General features: G+C 37.9%; 1 protein-coding gene across 7 annotated transcripts in view; it reads left to right on the top strand.

Moving 5' to 3' along the window:
- Positions 1-14,168, top strand: part of PPP1R12B (protein phosphatase 1 regulatory subunit 12B) — a 181,290-nt gene that overhangs the window by 47,464 nt on the left and 119,658 nt on the right. For all 7 annotated transcript variants that reach the window (XM_037496652.2, XM_037496649.2, XM_037496650.2 and 4 more), the window contains 3 exons: positions 8,194-8,353; positions 9,673-9,817; positions 12,457-12,531. In XM_037496652.2, the coding sequence (XP_037352549.1) occupies positions 8,194-8,353; positions 9,673-9,817; positions 12,457-12,531 (380 nt within the window). The remainder of the gene's footprint in view (positions 1-8,193; positions 8,354-9,672; positions 9,818-12,456; positions 12,532-14,168) is intronic.

Below are 14,168 nucleotides of genomic sequence, written 5' to 3'. Positions count from 1 at the left end.
TGTTGTGACAGATTGAGAGGCCCACAGAGCTGAAAATGTTTACTATCTGGTCCTTTAAAGAAGGTCTGCTCACCCCTACCATATACCTCAAGGAGCTGGAATCAAAAGCAGGGAGGGCAAACTAAGTCTAAAGTTAGTGAAAGAAAGGAAACAGCAAAGATTAGAGCAGAAATAAATGAAACAGAGTCTAGAAAAACAATGGAAAATTCTTTTGAAACTAGGAGCTGTTTTTGAAAGATAAATAAAATTAACAAACCTCTAGTTAGACTAAGAAGACTCAAATAAATAAAATCAGTAATGAAGGAGAGATTACAGCTGATACCACAAAAATGCAAAGGGTCAATAGAAACTACTATGAATATTATATGTCAACAAATTGGCTAACATAGAAGAATGGATATGTTCCTGCAAACATATAACCTTTCAAGGCTGAATCAGGAAGAAATAGAAAATCTGAACAGATTAATAACAAGCAAGAAGATTAAATCAGTAAAACAATAAGAAAAATCCAGGATCACATTGTTTCATTGGTGAATTATACCAAATATTCAAAGAATAATTAACAACAATCCTTCTGAAACACTTCCGGAAAATTAAAGAGGAGGGAACATTCCTAAACACTTTGTGCAAGGTTAGAATTACCTGATAAGGACACTAAAAGGACAGATAAGGACACTACAAGAATTACCTTATAGAGCCAATTACTTTTATGAACATAAATAGAAATTTTAGCAAATTTCTATAGATAGAAATATTAGCAAACCCACCCAACAGTAAATTAAAAGGATCATTCACTATAATCAAATGGGATTTATTCTTGAGAAACGAGGGCTTAATATGTATAAATGTGTCATTGTGACACACCACGTTAGTAGAATAAAAGACATCATAGAATCATCTCAGTAAGTGAAGAAAAAGCATTTGACAAAACATAATATCCTCTCATGATAAAGATCCTCAACATATTCAATATAGAATTAATATCCCTCAACCTAATAAAGACTATATATGACAAACACATAGTTAATGTCATACTTGATGGAGGAAACTGAAAGCTTTCCTCTAAGATCAGAAGCAAGAGCAGGTTGCCCATCTCATTACTTTTCCTTCAACATATTAATGAAAGTCCAGCCAGAGCAGTCAGGCAAGAAAAATAAAAGCCATCAAATTTTGAAAGAAGTACAATTCATCTGTTTATAGATGATATGATCTTATATACAGAAAATCCTAAAGATTCTACCAAAAAACTTTTAGAACTAATCAATAGCTTCAATAAAATTGCAGGTGAACAAAAATCAGTACAGGAAGTACTTTGCTTTATTGCTCTTTACAGATGCTGTATTTTTTCTTCTTACAAATTGAAGGTTTGTGGCAACCCTGTGTTGAGCAAGTCTGTCAGTGCCATTTTTCCAACAGCATGTTGGAAACATCACTTTGTCTCGATGTCACAGTTTGGTAATTTTCATAATATTTCATTACTTTTTCATTATTGTATCTATATGGTTTTCAGTAATCAGTGATCAATATAGTGTGTATTCTGACTGATCCACTCACTGGCCATTCCCTGGTCTCTCTCCCTTTCCTCAGGCCTCTCTGAGACACAATATTGAAATCAGGCCAATTAATAACCCTACAGTTGCCTCTAAGTATTCAAGTGAGAGGAAGAGTTGCATGACTCTCAGTTTAAATCAAAAGCTAGAAATGATTAAGCTTGTGAAGAAAGTATATCAAAAGTCAAGGCAGGCCCAAAACTAGGCCTCTTTTGTAGGCCAAGTTATGCAAAGGAAAAGTTATTGATGGAAATTAAGTGTTAATTCCTGTGAATATTTGAATGATAAGAAAGTGAAACAACCTTATTACTGACATGGAGAAAGTTTAAGTGGTCTAGATAGTAGATTAAACCAACCACAACATTCTCTTAAGCCAAAGTCTAATCCAGAAGACCCTAACTCTTAAATTATCTTAAAGGCCGAGAGAGGTGAGGAAACTGCAAAAGAAAAGTTTGAAACTGGCAGAGGTTGGTTTATATGGTTTAAGGAAAAAGATCATCTTCATAACATCAAAGTGCAAGGTGAAGCATCAAATTTTAATGTAGAAGCTACAGTAAGTTATTCAGAAGATCTAGCTAACATAATGGGTGAAAGTGGCTACACCAAACAACAGATTTCAATGCAGATAAAACCTTATATTGGAAGAAAATGCCATATAGGACTTTCATAGCTAGAGAGGAGAAGTCAATGTCTGTCTTCTAAACTTCAAAGAACAGGCTGACTCTCTTATTAGGAATTAATGCAGCTGGTGACTTGAAGTGAAAGTCAATGCTTACTTACCATTCCTAATATCCTAGGACCTTAAGAATAATGTTAAATCTACCCTTCCTATGCTCTACAAATGCAAATTACAAAACCTGCATGACAGCAGATCAGTTTACAACTTGGTTTACTTAACATTTTAAGCCCACTCTGTATACTTACTGCTCAGGAAAAAAGATTCCTTTTAAAATGTTGCTGCTGATTGACAGTGCACCCAGGCACCCAAGAGTTCTGATGGAACTGTACAAGGAGATTAATGTTCATACTTGCTAATCTAGTCTACAGTTCATGGATCAAGAAATCATTTCAACTTTCAATTCTTTAAGCAATACATTTAGTAAGACTACAGATGCATAGATAGTAATTCCTCTGATGGATCTGGGCAAAGTAAATAGAAAACCTTCTAAAAAGCACTCACCATTCTAGATGACATTAAGAAAACTTGTAACATTCACAAGAGTTTGGAGGAAAGTTTATTTCAACCCTCATGGATAACTTTGAGGGGTTCAAGTATCAGTGGAAGAAGTAACTGTAGATATGGTGGAAATAGTAAGAAATGTAGAAGTAGAGCTAAAAGATGTGACGAATTGCTGCAATCTCATGATAAAACCTCAGCAGGAATTGCTTTTTAATGGATTAGCAAAGAATGTGGTTTCTTGAGATGTACTCTACTCCTGGTGAAGATGTTATGAACACTGCAAAGGATTATAAAGGATTTAGAATGTCATATAAACTTAGTGGACAAAGCAATGGCAGGCTTTGGGAGGACTGATTCCACTTTTGAAAGAAATACTACTGTGGGTAAAATGCTATCAAACAGCATCACAAGCTACAGAGAAATCTTTTGTGAAAGGAAGAGTCAATCAATGCAGCAAACTTAATTGTTGTCTTATTTAAGAAATTGCCGCAAGCACTACAGCCTTCAGCAAATATCACCCTGATGAGTCAGCACCTATCAACATCGAAGCAAGACCCCTCACCAGCAAAAAGATTATGACTCACTGAAGGCTCAGGTAGTGGTTATGATTTTTTTTAGCAATAAAGCATTTGTAAATTAAGATATGTATGTTGTTTTTTTAGACATAATACTACTGCATAATACTACTGCATCTTCCTACTTAATAGACTACAGCTTAATGTAAAAATAATTTTTATATACACTGGGAAACCAAAAATTTCATGTAACTTGCCTTACTTCAATGTCACTTTATAGTGTTGATCTGGAACCAAAACTAGCAATATCTCCAAAGCCGTGCCTATATATGGATGTTTCTGTACACAACAAACTGTCTGAAAAAGAACACAATCTCATTCGTAATATCAAAAATAATAAAATACTTAGGAATAAAATTAACTAAGGAGGTAAAAAATCTACACAACAATAGCCATAACCATAATATTTTGATGAAATGAATTGAAAAAGACACAAATATGTGGAAAGATATCCCATGTTCATGCATCAGAATAATTAATATTGTTAAAATGTCTACATTACCCAGCAATCTATTGTCTCAATGTAATTCTATCAAAATTCTGATGACATTTTTCACAGAAATAGAAAACCAATGCTAAAATTTGTATTTAGGAACCACAAAAGACCACAAATAATCAAAGCAATCCTGAGAAAGAACAAAACTGGTGATATCACCCTTCTGATTATAAACTATACTATGAAATTATTGTAATTAAAACAGTATGGTACTAGCCTAAAAGTAGACACATAGGCCAACAAAAGAACAGAGTCCAGAAATAAACCTTCACATACACTGTCAACTAATATTTGAATAAGGAGACCACAAGTACTCAGTGGGAAAAGGTAGAGGAAACTGGATAAAAGCTTGCAGTAAAGTGGAATTGGATCTCTATTTTATATCATTCATAAAAGTTCACTTGATAACGGAGTTAAGACTTAAACATAAAACCTAAAACTATAAAACTCCTAGGAGAAAATGTTGTAGAGCAACCCCGATACAAAACGGGGTGCCTGACTGTGGGTCCTCACCCACGCGCTTAAAAGGACTTATCAATGCTCTACTGCAGGCACACGTGAAAGGTTAATAAAAGGTTTATTGACAAGGGAAGGGGAAATGAGGAAATGTACAGCTCTGGGAGAAAAGTGGGAGACAAAGTTTTAAATGAGTCCTACCCAATCCGCCGATCAGGAATCCCAAAATGGCGCTCTCAGAGCTGGCCGCCAGCCAGGAGCGGTGAAGCCAGGAGGCGAGCAATCGCGAGCCAGAGACAGCCCAAGGCCCACGTGTTTGGTTTTTATATCCAACCTGGCTACCCAACTCCACCCTCAGGTCCCAGCCACCCTCCCTTGGTGGTGATGGGATTTGTCTTTCCCAATGTCTTGATGGCTTTAGTCTGGAGTGGGGGTGGGGTCCACAAAGCCTGTATGGGATTAACTCAGAACATCATTTCCCCCTAACAAAAACACTAGGGAAAAAAAGCTTCTTAACATTTTTCTTGATAATGATTTTCTTGGTAAGACACCAGAAGTACAAGCAACAAAAGCAAAACTAAATAAGTGGACTATATTAAATTTTAAAACTGCATGACAAGAGAAATAATAAACAAAATGAAAAGGCAATCTCCTAAATGGGAGAAAATATTTGCACATTATATATCTAATAAGGTGCCAATATTCAAAAAAATATAAGGAACTCATATCTCAATAGTTAAGTAAGCAAGACAGTACCAAAAAATTGGCAAAGAAACTGAATATACATTTTACCAAAGAACGCATACAAATGACTAAGAGATACAGGAAAAGATGCTCAATATCACTGTCATCAGGGACATACAAATTAAAACACTATGAGCTATCACCTCATTTCTGTCAGAATAGCTATCATCACAAAAACAAGAAATAAAATGTATTGGTGAGGATGTGGAGAAAAGGAAATCTTTCTGTACTATTGGTGGGATTGTAAACTGGTACAGCCTCTATGAAAGACAGTATGGAGGTTCTTCAAAAAATTAAAATAGAACTATTATATGATCCAGTAACCCCACATCTGAGTATATATCCAAAGGAAATGAACTTAGGATTGCAGACTGCACTCCCTTTTTCAATGCAGCATTATTCACAAAAAACAAAATATAGAAACAACTTCAATGTCAGTCTGTGGATGAATGGATAAAGAAGGTACTTTTGTGTGTGTGTAATTTTATTATATGATCAGTTTATACAGAATATGTATAATGAAATATTGTTCAGCCATGAGAAAGAAGGAAATTGTGTTATATGCAGCAACATGGATGGACCTTGAGGGCATCTTCCTAAGTGAAATAAGGCAAACTGAGAAAGACACATGCCATGTGATCTTGTCTCGATGTGGAACCTACAAGAAGAACAAAAATAAAAAAACACACTAGGAGCCTCCCTAGTGATGCAGGGGTTTAAGTGCTATCAAGCTATTGCCAGCCACTGCAGCCTGAGTTCCATCCAGGCCAGGGAAGTGACCCAAATGGCACAGCAGACCTCTCCTGTCTCGCCCGCTGCTCCCCTTAGCAGTGTATTTCAGTCAATCGGCCTGTTCTGCTCCCCACTCTGTTTCTGGTGAATCCTCTCACCCTCTGCCCCACCACTTCTGGCCTATACCCCAGTTCTTGTATGCATATATAAACAAAAATAAATCTTTAAAAAAAACACACCTGAAAACCAAGCTCATAGATACAAAAAACAGATTGATGGTTACTAGACAGATTTCAGGGGTGGACAAAATGAGTGAAGGAGGTCAAAGTCTCAAATTTCTACATATAAAATAAGTCATGAGGATGTAATGTACAGCACAGTGACTATAGTTAATAATAGTATATTGCATATTTGAATGTTGCTAAGAGAGTAGATCATGATGATCGTTTTGCAGTGTATACAAATATCAGTATGTTCTACTCCTATGTCAATTACACATCAAAAAATGCTAATTATGTGAGGTGGTGGAGGTGTTAACTAAACCTGCTGTGGTAATCATTATATAAATGTATTTTTATAAAAGCATTATATAAATGTGTGAAATATAATTGTATACCTTTTGCATACACAATACTCTGTCAGTTATATCTCAATAAAACTGTGGGGGAAGGGCCTCCCCGGTGGCGCAGCAGTTGAGCACTGGGTTGCAAAGCTGTCCGCAGCCTCTGCAGCGCCGGTTCGATCCCCTGCCACCGGGAGAGGGTCCAACATGGCGCGCAGACCTCTCCTGCTGGCCGCTGCTCCCCTCAGCAGTGTACTTCGTCACTCTGCCTGTCCTGCTCTCTGCTCTGGCTCTGGTGAATTCTCTCACCCTCCTGCGCCTCTGACTGTATCCAGTGCTTGTATAAATAAATAAATAAATCTTAAAAAAAAATGTGGGGGAAAAGAAATGAAATGAATTGTTGACCTCTTTACCTTATCCATCTCCCCACATCAGACATAACCCTGGTAGTTCACCGGTTCTCATTTTTAACAACCTGGAAGGCAGCAGACAAGCTCTGATAAAGCCTGCTAATGAGTATAAAATTCTTTGATTGGGGGCCTCCCCGGTGATGCAGCGGTTGAGCGCTGGGTTGCAAAGCTGCCCGCAGCCTCCTCAGCGCCGATTCGATCCCTGGCCCCTGGGAGAGGGTCCCACATGGTGCGCAGACCTCCCCTGCCGCCCACTGCTCCCCTCAACAGTGTATTTCGTCAGTCTGCCTGTTCTGTTTCCTTCTCTGGCTCTGGTGAATTCTCTCACCCTCCCACACTTCTGACTGTACCCAGTGTTTGTATAAATAAATAAATAAATCTTTTAAAAAAAAAAAAGACAACTCTTTGAATGGGTATGTTTATATTGGGGGTGCTTCATTATTTTCTATAATGGGGAATGCTCTACCCCAACTCCTTCTCATTTGCCCACATGCAGGAGTATTGTTGGCACCTTGGACTTCCTCCACAGTTTTTTTGGTTTTTTTTGGGTTTTTTTTGTTGTTTTTTTGGAATTGGAATTTCAATTTTTTTTAGTTATGTATTTTTTATTTTATACATTTTTTACATCATTTTTCATTTTTGCACAGTGTATGCATTTTCATCTTGGTTGTAGTCCCCATACAATTCCCACCCCCCAAACCTAATTATAATAAAGTAAAATCAAAATCAACAAGCTACTATAAACCAGAGACACACAGGGTGGGGATCTGGGAGAGGGAGTAGGACTTTGTCCATACTGGTTTAAAGGGAAACAAAATCTGCATTCCCTTGGCAGTTTTAACTGCACATCATCCGCTCCTCTGCACTAGATTATATAGCTACAGGTCAGTGTATTTTCCTGCAAAATGAAGTGAACTTTAGAGGTAGTTAATTTTTTAACATATATCATGCCTGAAACCAAGTTTTTTGTTACTTACATTATGGTGTAGTGAGAGGAATAGAATGGTAGACAGGAACTGAGGATATCTGAGTGCTGGTGACACTTCTAGTGTGTTTTCTGGCCTTGAGCAAGTTACCTACTCTTTCTGTGTTTGTTTTCTTATCTGTTAAATGAAGATAAGAATGTTTATGGTATTTACCTCAAAAGGTTGTTGGGAAATTAAAATGTTACAACATATAAAGTACTTTGCAAATATATCAAAAGAATGCTCCTTTGGTTTTTCTCTTCTATTGAAAACAGTTTTATGCGGTTACCATAATGGGCCTGCATCATAGACATTTTACTTGATAATTTAATGCTGATAAGAATGTTAATATGTGGAGAAATGCCACTGCTCTTCTAAATGAAGTCTGAATTTGATGACTACCCAGCTTGATGACTAAACTTTTTTGTGCTTATATTTCTGTTATGTTTTCAATCTCAGGAAAATATGTCAGATTTAAGTGGACCTTTAGTAATGTTGGTTATCTTGTAACTGTTTTTTATAGGAGTTGACCTAGAGCAGTCAAGAAAAGAAGAAGAACAACAGATGTTGCAGGATGCTCGCCAGTGGCTCAACAGTGGGAAAATAGAAGATGTGAGGCAGGCCCGCTCTGGGGCCACGGCCCTCCATGTGGCTGCTGCCAAGGGCTACTCTGAGGTGCTCAGGTATTGTCCATTTTCCTCACCCAGGGGTTTGGCTGACCAGAGGAAGATGAGTTGGGTATTGGAAGCAGAGGGTGAAAGATTTTCAACTATGCTGTGCTTCTTTTTTTGCTTGTTTTCTCTCTGATCATTTAGTCTTCTCTCACATTTTGGTTTATTTGGGTATGTATGGGTCCTCTCCCTCCTACCATCATCTAGCTTCTTACTGACATGAATAATATGAAAAGGTCTGAGGCACACTGGTGTGCAAGGTGACCTCATGTACTGTCTTCCAGATCTATGATTCATCATTAATATCCCTGCAGTCTCCTCATCTTATGACATGTGATACTGGACAGACTTGGGATTATTTTGGTCTTCTTTAGGCACAATTTCCTCAGACTCATTAGATTAATTATAAAGACCTTCAATGTGCGACACTACTCTTTAGGTAGGATAATCACACTTGTGTGAGGGATGTGTATTCTGCTACTCTACCTGTTTCATTTTTTCCTCATTTTTTCCTTACATCTGTACATGCTTTATGTAGCTCTTGGTGCTTAAAGCTGACAGGCTTTCCCAAATACATGGATTGTTAAAAGCATTGTGCATGTAGTTGTTGCCAGGTTTTTTCAATGATTTATATTCCACCTAATTCGGGGTTTCTAGTCGGTGTGGCAGTATGTTGGCACCCCATTTCTGCCCGAGAGTAGCATTTATACTCTTGGAAGATGTCTGGAGGTTCACGATAAAGGTAACCTCAATCAGCCCAGTGCAGTTGGGGCCCACCAGTCCTACCTTCCTCCTCCATGTACACATATTATAGCTTTATAGTGAGCCCCTAAAGATACTTTCAAAAGCTGGAGATATGAGAATCTACAATAAGCATGTGATGTCCTAGAAATACCATATAGAAAGCTAGTAAAGTACTCTAAAAATAATTGAGCTCTGCTTTACTTTCTCCCTGCATTGAAAAATGGAAAGCCCACCTGGTGATAGACTCCTATAATTTGGCTAATTGAATGAGGCTTTGGTTAATCTCAGGTACATGTCTTTCCATACACCCCTCTTGTGCAGTGTAACATGGATGTGCCTTAGAAATACCAAACAGTCTTCCTCAATACCAAATGGTTGATAAATGTTATCTGTGAATGGTTCTCTGTATAATAACTGTGACACCTGAGCTGTGCATTAGAGGGCAGAAGCCATCAGTGGTCCCCTTTGGTTCAGGGCCAAAATCAATTAGGTGATATTAGGTGAATTATTAATTAGATGATAGTTTATTTGGCAGAAAATTGTTATATAGAGGAGATAAATATCTTGTTTTGGGGTTTTCTTCTTAGGCTTTTAATTCAGGCTGGCTATGAGCTCAATGTGCAGGATCATGATGGCTGGACTCCCCTCCATGCTGCGGCACACTGGGGGGTAAAAGAGGCGTGCTCCATCCTTGCAGAAGCACTCTGTGACATGGACATCAGAAACAAGCTGGTTAGTAAGCTCGACTCTCTGGAAGGGCAGTAAGATCTGCTATGGGGTCTCTAGTGCAATAGGCTTAAAATCTGTTGAATGGCCAGGTTTATTGTCCAGGGAAATATGCATCGCTGGTCACTGTGGTTCTTCTCACCCACCCCCATCATCAGCATCAAGATATTTGCTCTGTAACATAAAACTTTTACTCATCTAGCTTTCTGACTCAATTTATGTTGACGCCCCTAAAAAAAGGAAAAAGAGATATTTGCCCTTTTGAATTGGGGAAGCCTAATGCCACTCTCTATGGTAAGATATGAAAGATTTATTTTATTTTAATTTGAAAGCATATAGCCTGGTTCTAGCCACACCTAGTCATTTAGTTGAAAATAGTATTATTCATTCTTATTTCAAGCAACTTAACAGCCCTGGAATGCCTATCCCTACATTTATTTACTGATTTTCTAGGAATCCACAGGTACAGATTTTTAATTAGTAGATGTTCTTACCTGCTTCACATATCTCCTGAACTCAGGTTTCATTCTTAAATTGTGGGTTAGGTCCTGAGCTGTGCTGATGTTTCCTAAAAGAGATAACCCTTCTCGCTTAAAGAGAGATTTCCTGTAATTGAATCTTTAGTGCACATGTGCCCTGACCCTCCCGAAGCTTCTAAGAAACCCTAATTGAATTTATTATGCCAATTAAGATCATTTTAGCACAGGTACAAGTAGAGATTTCAATTGATTATTTGCTATGAGGCAATAGGCTTTAGAAATGATGTGATTTCAGGGTCTCCCTGGTGGCACAAGGGGTTAAGACACAACCTATGAAGCTGTCCGCAGCCTCTGTAGCACGAATTCATGTACAAGTTCAATCCCCAGCCTGCCAAGGAGCAACCCACAAGGCGCAGCAGACCTCTCCTGACACGCCCACTGATCCCCTCGGCAGTGCACCCTGGTTAATCTGCCTGTTCTGTTCCCCACTCTGTCTCTGGTGAATACTCTCACCAACCATGCCTCTGGCCTGTACCCCAGCTCTTGTATGCATAAATAAATAAATCTTTAAAAAAATGATGTGATTTCATATGTGACCAACTAATCTATGACAAAAGGAATGAAGAATATACTCTGAAACAAGGATAGCCTCTTCAATAAATGATGCTGGGAAAATTTGAACACCATATGCAGAAGAATGAAACTAGACTACTATCTCACACTATACACTAAAATCAACTCAAAATGAATAAATGACTTGAATATAAGACCTGAAACCACAAAGTATATAGACGAAATATCAGCAAAACTCTCCATGACATAAACCTCAGAAACAATAGTCTGAAAGTCTGTTAAATGGCCAGGTTTATTGTCTCATCTTTGAGGACAAATAATCAGAAGCAAGGAGAAGGAACTTATCTCTTTGAGAACTCATCTCCAGAAGCAAGTAAAGGGAAGGAGAAGAAAACAGCTAGGACTACATCAAACTAAAAGGCTTCTGTACAGCAAAAAAGATAGTAACCAAAATGAAGAGACATCCTACTGAATGGGAGAAAGTATTTGCACACCATGCAACTGATAAGGTACTGGTATCAAAGATCTACAAAGAGTTCACACAACTCAACAAAAACAAAACAAAAAACCCAGGCAAAAAGTGGGGAGAAGAGATAAAAAGACACTTCAAAGATGAAACTCAATGGCCAACAGGCATATGAAAAAATGTGCAACATCACTAATTATCACGGAAATGTAAGTCAAAATCACGATGAGATACCTCCTCATACCTGTGAGAATGGCCCATATTTAAAAAACGCAACAGCTAATGCTGGCGAAGATGTTGAGCAAAAGGAACCCTCTTACACTGCTGGTGAGATGCAAACTGGTCCAGCCACTATGGAAAATTGTGTGGAGCTTCCTCAAAACACTAAAAATGGATCTGCCAAGTGAACCTGTGATTCCATTCCTAGAAATCTAACCAAAGAAAACACTGATTTGAAAAGAAGCCTGCTCTCCTGTGTTTATTGCAGCACTATTTACAATAGCCAAGATATAGAAGCAACCTAAAAACTGAAAACCGATGAGTGGATCAAGAAGGTGTGGAATATACACAGTTGAATACTATTCACAATCAAAAAAGATAAACTCATTGCCATTTACAGCAACATGGATGGAGCTGGAAGAGGATTATGCTAAGTGACATAAGTCAGAGGGAAAATACAAAACTAGCAAGCTGCCCATAGAACTGAAGCATACAATAGGGAAAGGGGAGGGGTAGGAGACAAAACAGGAGGGAAGGGCACAAGGGACTATGGTGATGGTTTACCAGTGCTATGGTGGTGGGAGAACTACGGGCACTACACCTGAGGAAAGAAAGCAAATACTATATCAAAGTGAATAATGATATAAGAAAATAAATAAATAAATTTAATTATAAAAGAAAATATGATTTCCTGATAATATTTAACAAAATATAAAACTATATTTAAAGGATGTTCTGTTTCTTATTATGTTTCCTCTATGATAGAAGAAGGCATTATCAAAATATAGATTCATTAGGGGAAGCAGCTATCATAGGAATCAATACATAAAATGAATATTGAATAAATATCAATTACATGAGCAGCACTTTTGCTTTCTGTTGATTGTGGTACAACTTGTCTTTGCCAGGGACAGACACCATTTGATGTGGCTGATGAGGGTCTTGTGGAGCACTTGGAGATGCTCCAGAAGAAGCAGAATGTGGTGAGTATCTAGTTGATGCTTTTAAAGCTTTTGTAAGAGTTTGCAATCCACAGCAGGTATCTTAATCCCTCATTTCAGTTATGTCTGCTGATAGCTGAAATAGACATATCTGCATTCCAGAGATGGTAATTGTTCCTTTCAGGGATTATCTACAGTCTGTTAGAAGAAAATACCCCAGAAACCACTGTTGTTAAAGTTTACTCATTCTAAGCTAGACTTCCTACATCTGAAACTCTTTAAAAACAGTAACAAACTAACAATTATACTTGAGTTCTAGAAAATGAATGTCATATGTTCAAATCAGAGTGTTGTTTTTTTGTTTTTTTTTTCAGACATAGAGAGTACCAGGGTACTATCTATAAGGGGCCTAAGTAATTTGGCAATAAAGAATAAAGATCAGTCATATCAGGAGCTTGAGAATTTGAACAGGTGTGACAGAAAAAAATTACTAATTTTCCTTTGTTTTTTCCTTTGTATGGACTGTGGCTGAGCTCATATGAATTTAAGTTTAGGGCAAATGTGAGTAACAGCCAAATAAAAGAATATAGCTCAGGGATGGGAACAAAGCAACCATATCTACATCTACCCTTCTGCATGTTCTGCATCTTGTCTGGACTGGCAACATGAAGAGCCTCCTTACTCCAGACTCAGTGGGAAAGTCATACTTGTGAAGCTCAGACACCACTTTTAGTTGATTTTGTTTTCTTTTTTTTAATTTTTTTTATTTTTTTTATGTTTTTTTTTTTATTTGTTTGTTTGTTTGTTTTGTTTGTTTATACATGCACTGGGTACAGTCAGAAGCGCGGGAGGGTGAGAGAATTCACCAGAGCCACAGAGGGGAACAGAACAGGCAGACTGATGAAATAACTGCTGAGGGGAGCAGCAGGCGCGGCAGGAGAGGTCTGCGCACCATGTGGGACCCTCCTCCGGTGGCCGGGGAGCAGCTGGGGATCGAACTGGCGCCGCAGAGGGCGCGGGCAGCTTCGCAACCCAGCACTCAACCGCTGCGCCACTGGGGAGGCCCTGATTTTGTTTTCTTTGATGAGCATTGGAATCACTAAATGCTAGGACTCCACGTACAATGTCAGTGCTGTTATTTAGCAGGGAGAGGCCTTCCTAATATGAGACATATGCTTTGCATTGGTGAGCTTTTGTGTTGTTTTTTTTTTTTCAGAGTTTACATTTTAAAATAATTCATAAACTCACATAAAGTTACAAGATAATATAGAGTTCTGTGTATCTTTTATGCAGCCTAGTCCTGTTTTTTTTCCCAACATAAACAATATTTTCACTAAATAACATTGCTCCACTACTGGAAATGGTGCTTCTCTTTGTTCCCTGAATAACTTCAGGATCCAGGGATATAAATATATTTTGTCTAGAACATGTATTCAAATACCAAGTAATATTTTCTTAGGTCTTATTTCTCATTTGGTAGTTTTTTTTTTTCCTTCTTTAGAACTCTTTCCAACTTGATTCAATGTGTAGATCACAAAGTATTCTTTGAAAGTTCCTTCTGCTTTTTGTCTTTCACAGGCGAGGCTTTTTTGGAAGATTGGGTTTGGATATTTGATATAGGGGCAATTTTACTGAAGCTCTAACACCATGGTTTTTCTCTTCTACCTTGGGGGAGGATA

The sequence above is a fragment of the Talpa occidentalis genome, unplaced genomic scaffold (assembly GCF_014898055.3).
Source record: "Talpa occidentalis isolate TD23 unplaced genomic scaffold, MPIMG_talOcc4v2.1 talOcc4.8, whole genome shotgun sequence".
In the NCBI taxonomy this organism is placed as follows: Eukaryota; Metazoa; Chordata; class Mammalia; order Eulipotyphla; family Talpidae; genus Talpa; species Talpa occidentalis.
Note: the sequence above shows the minus strand (reverse complement) of the source record. Positions and strands in the feature narration are given on the sequence as shown.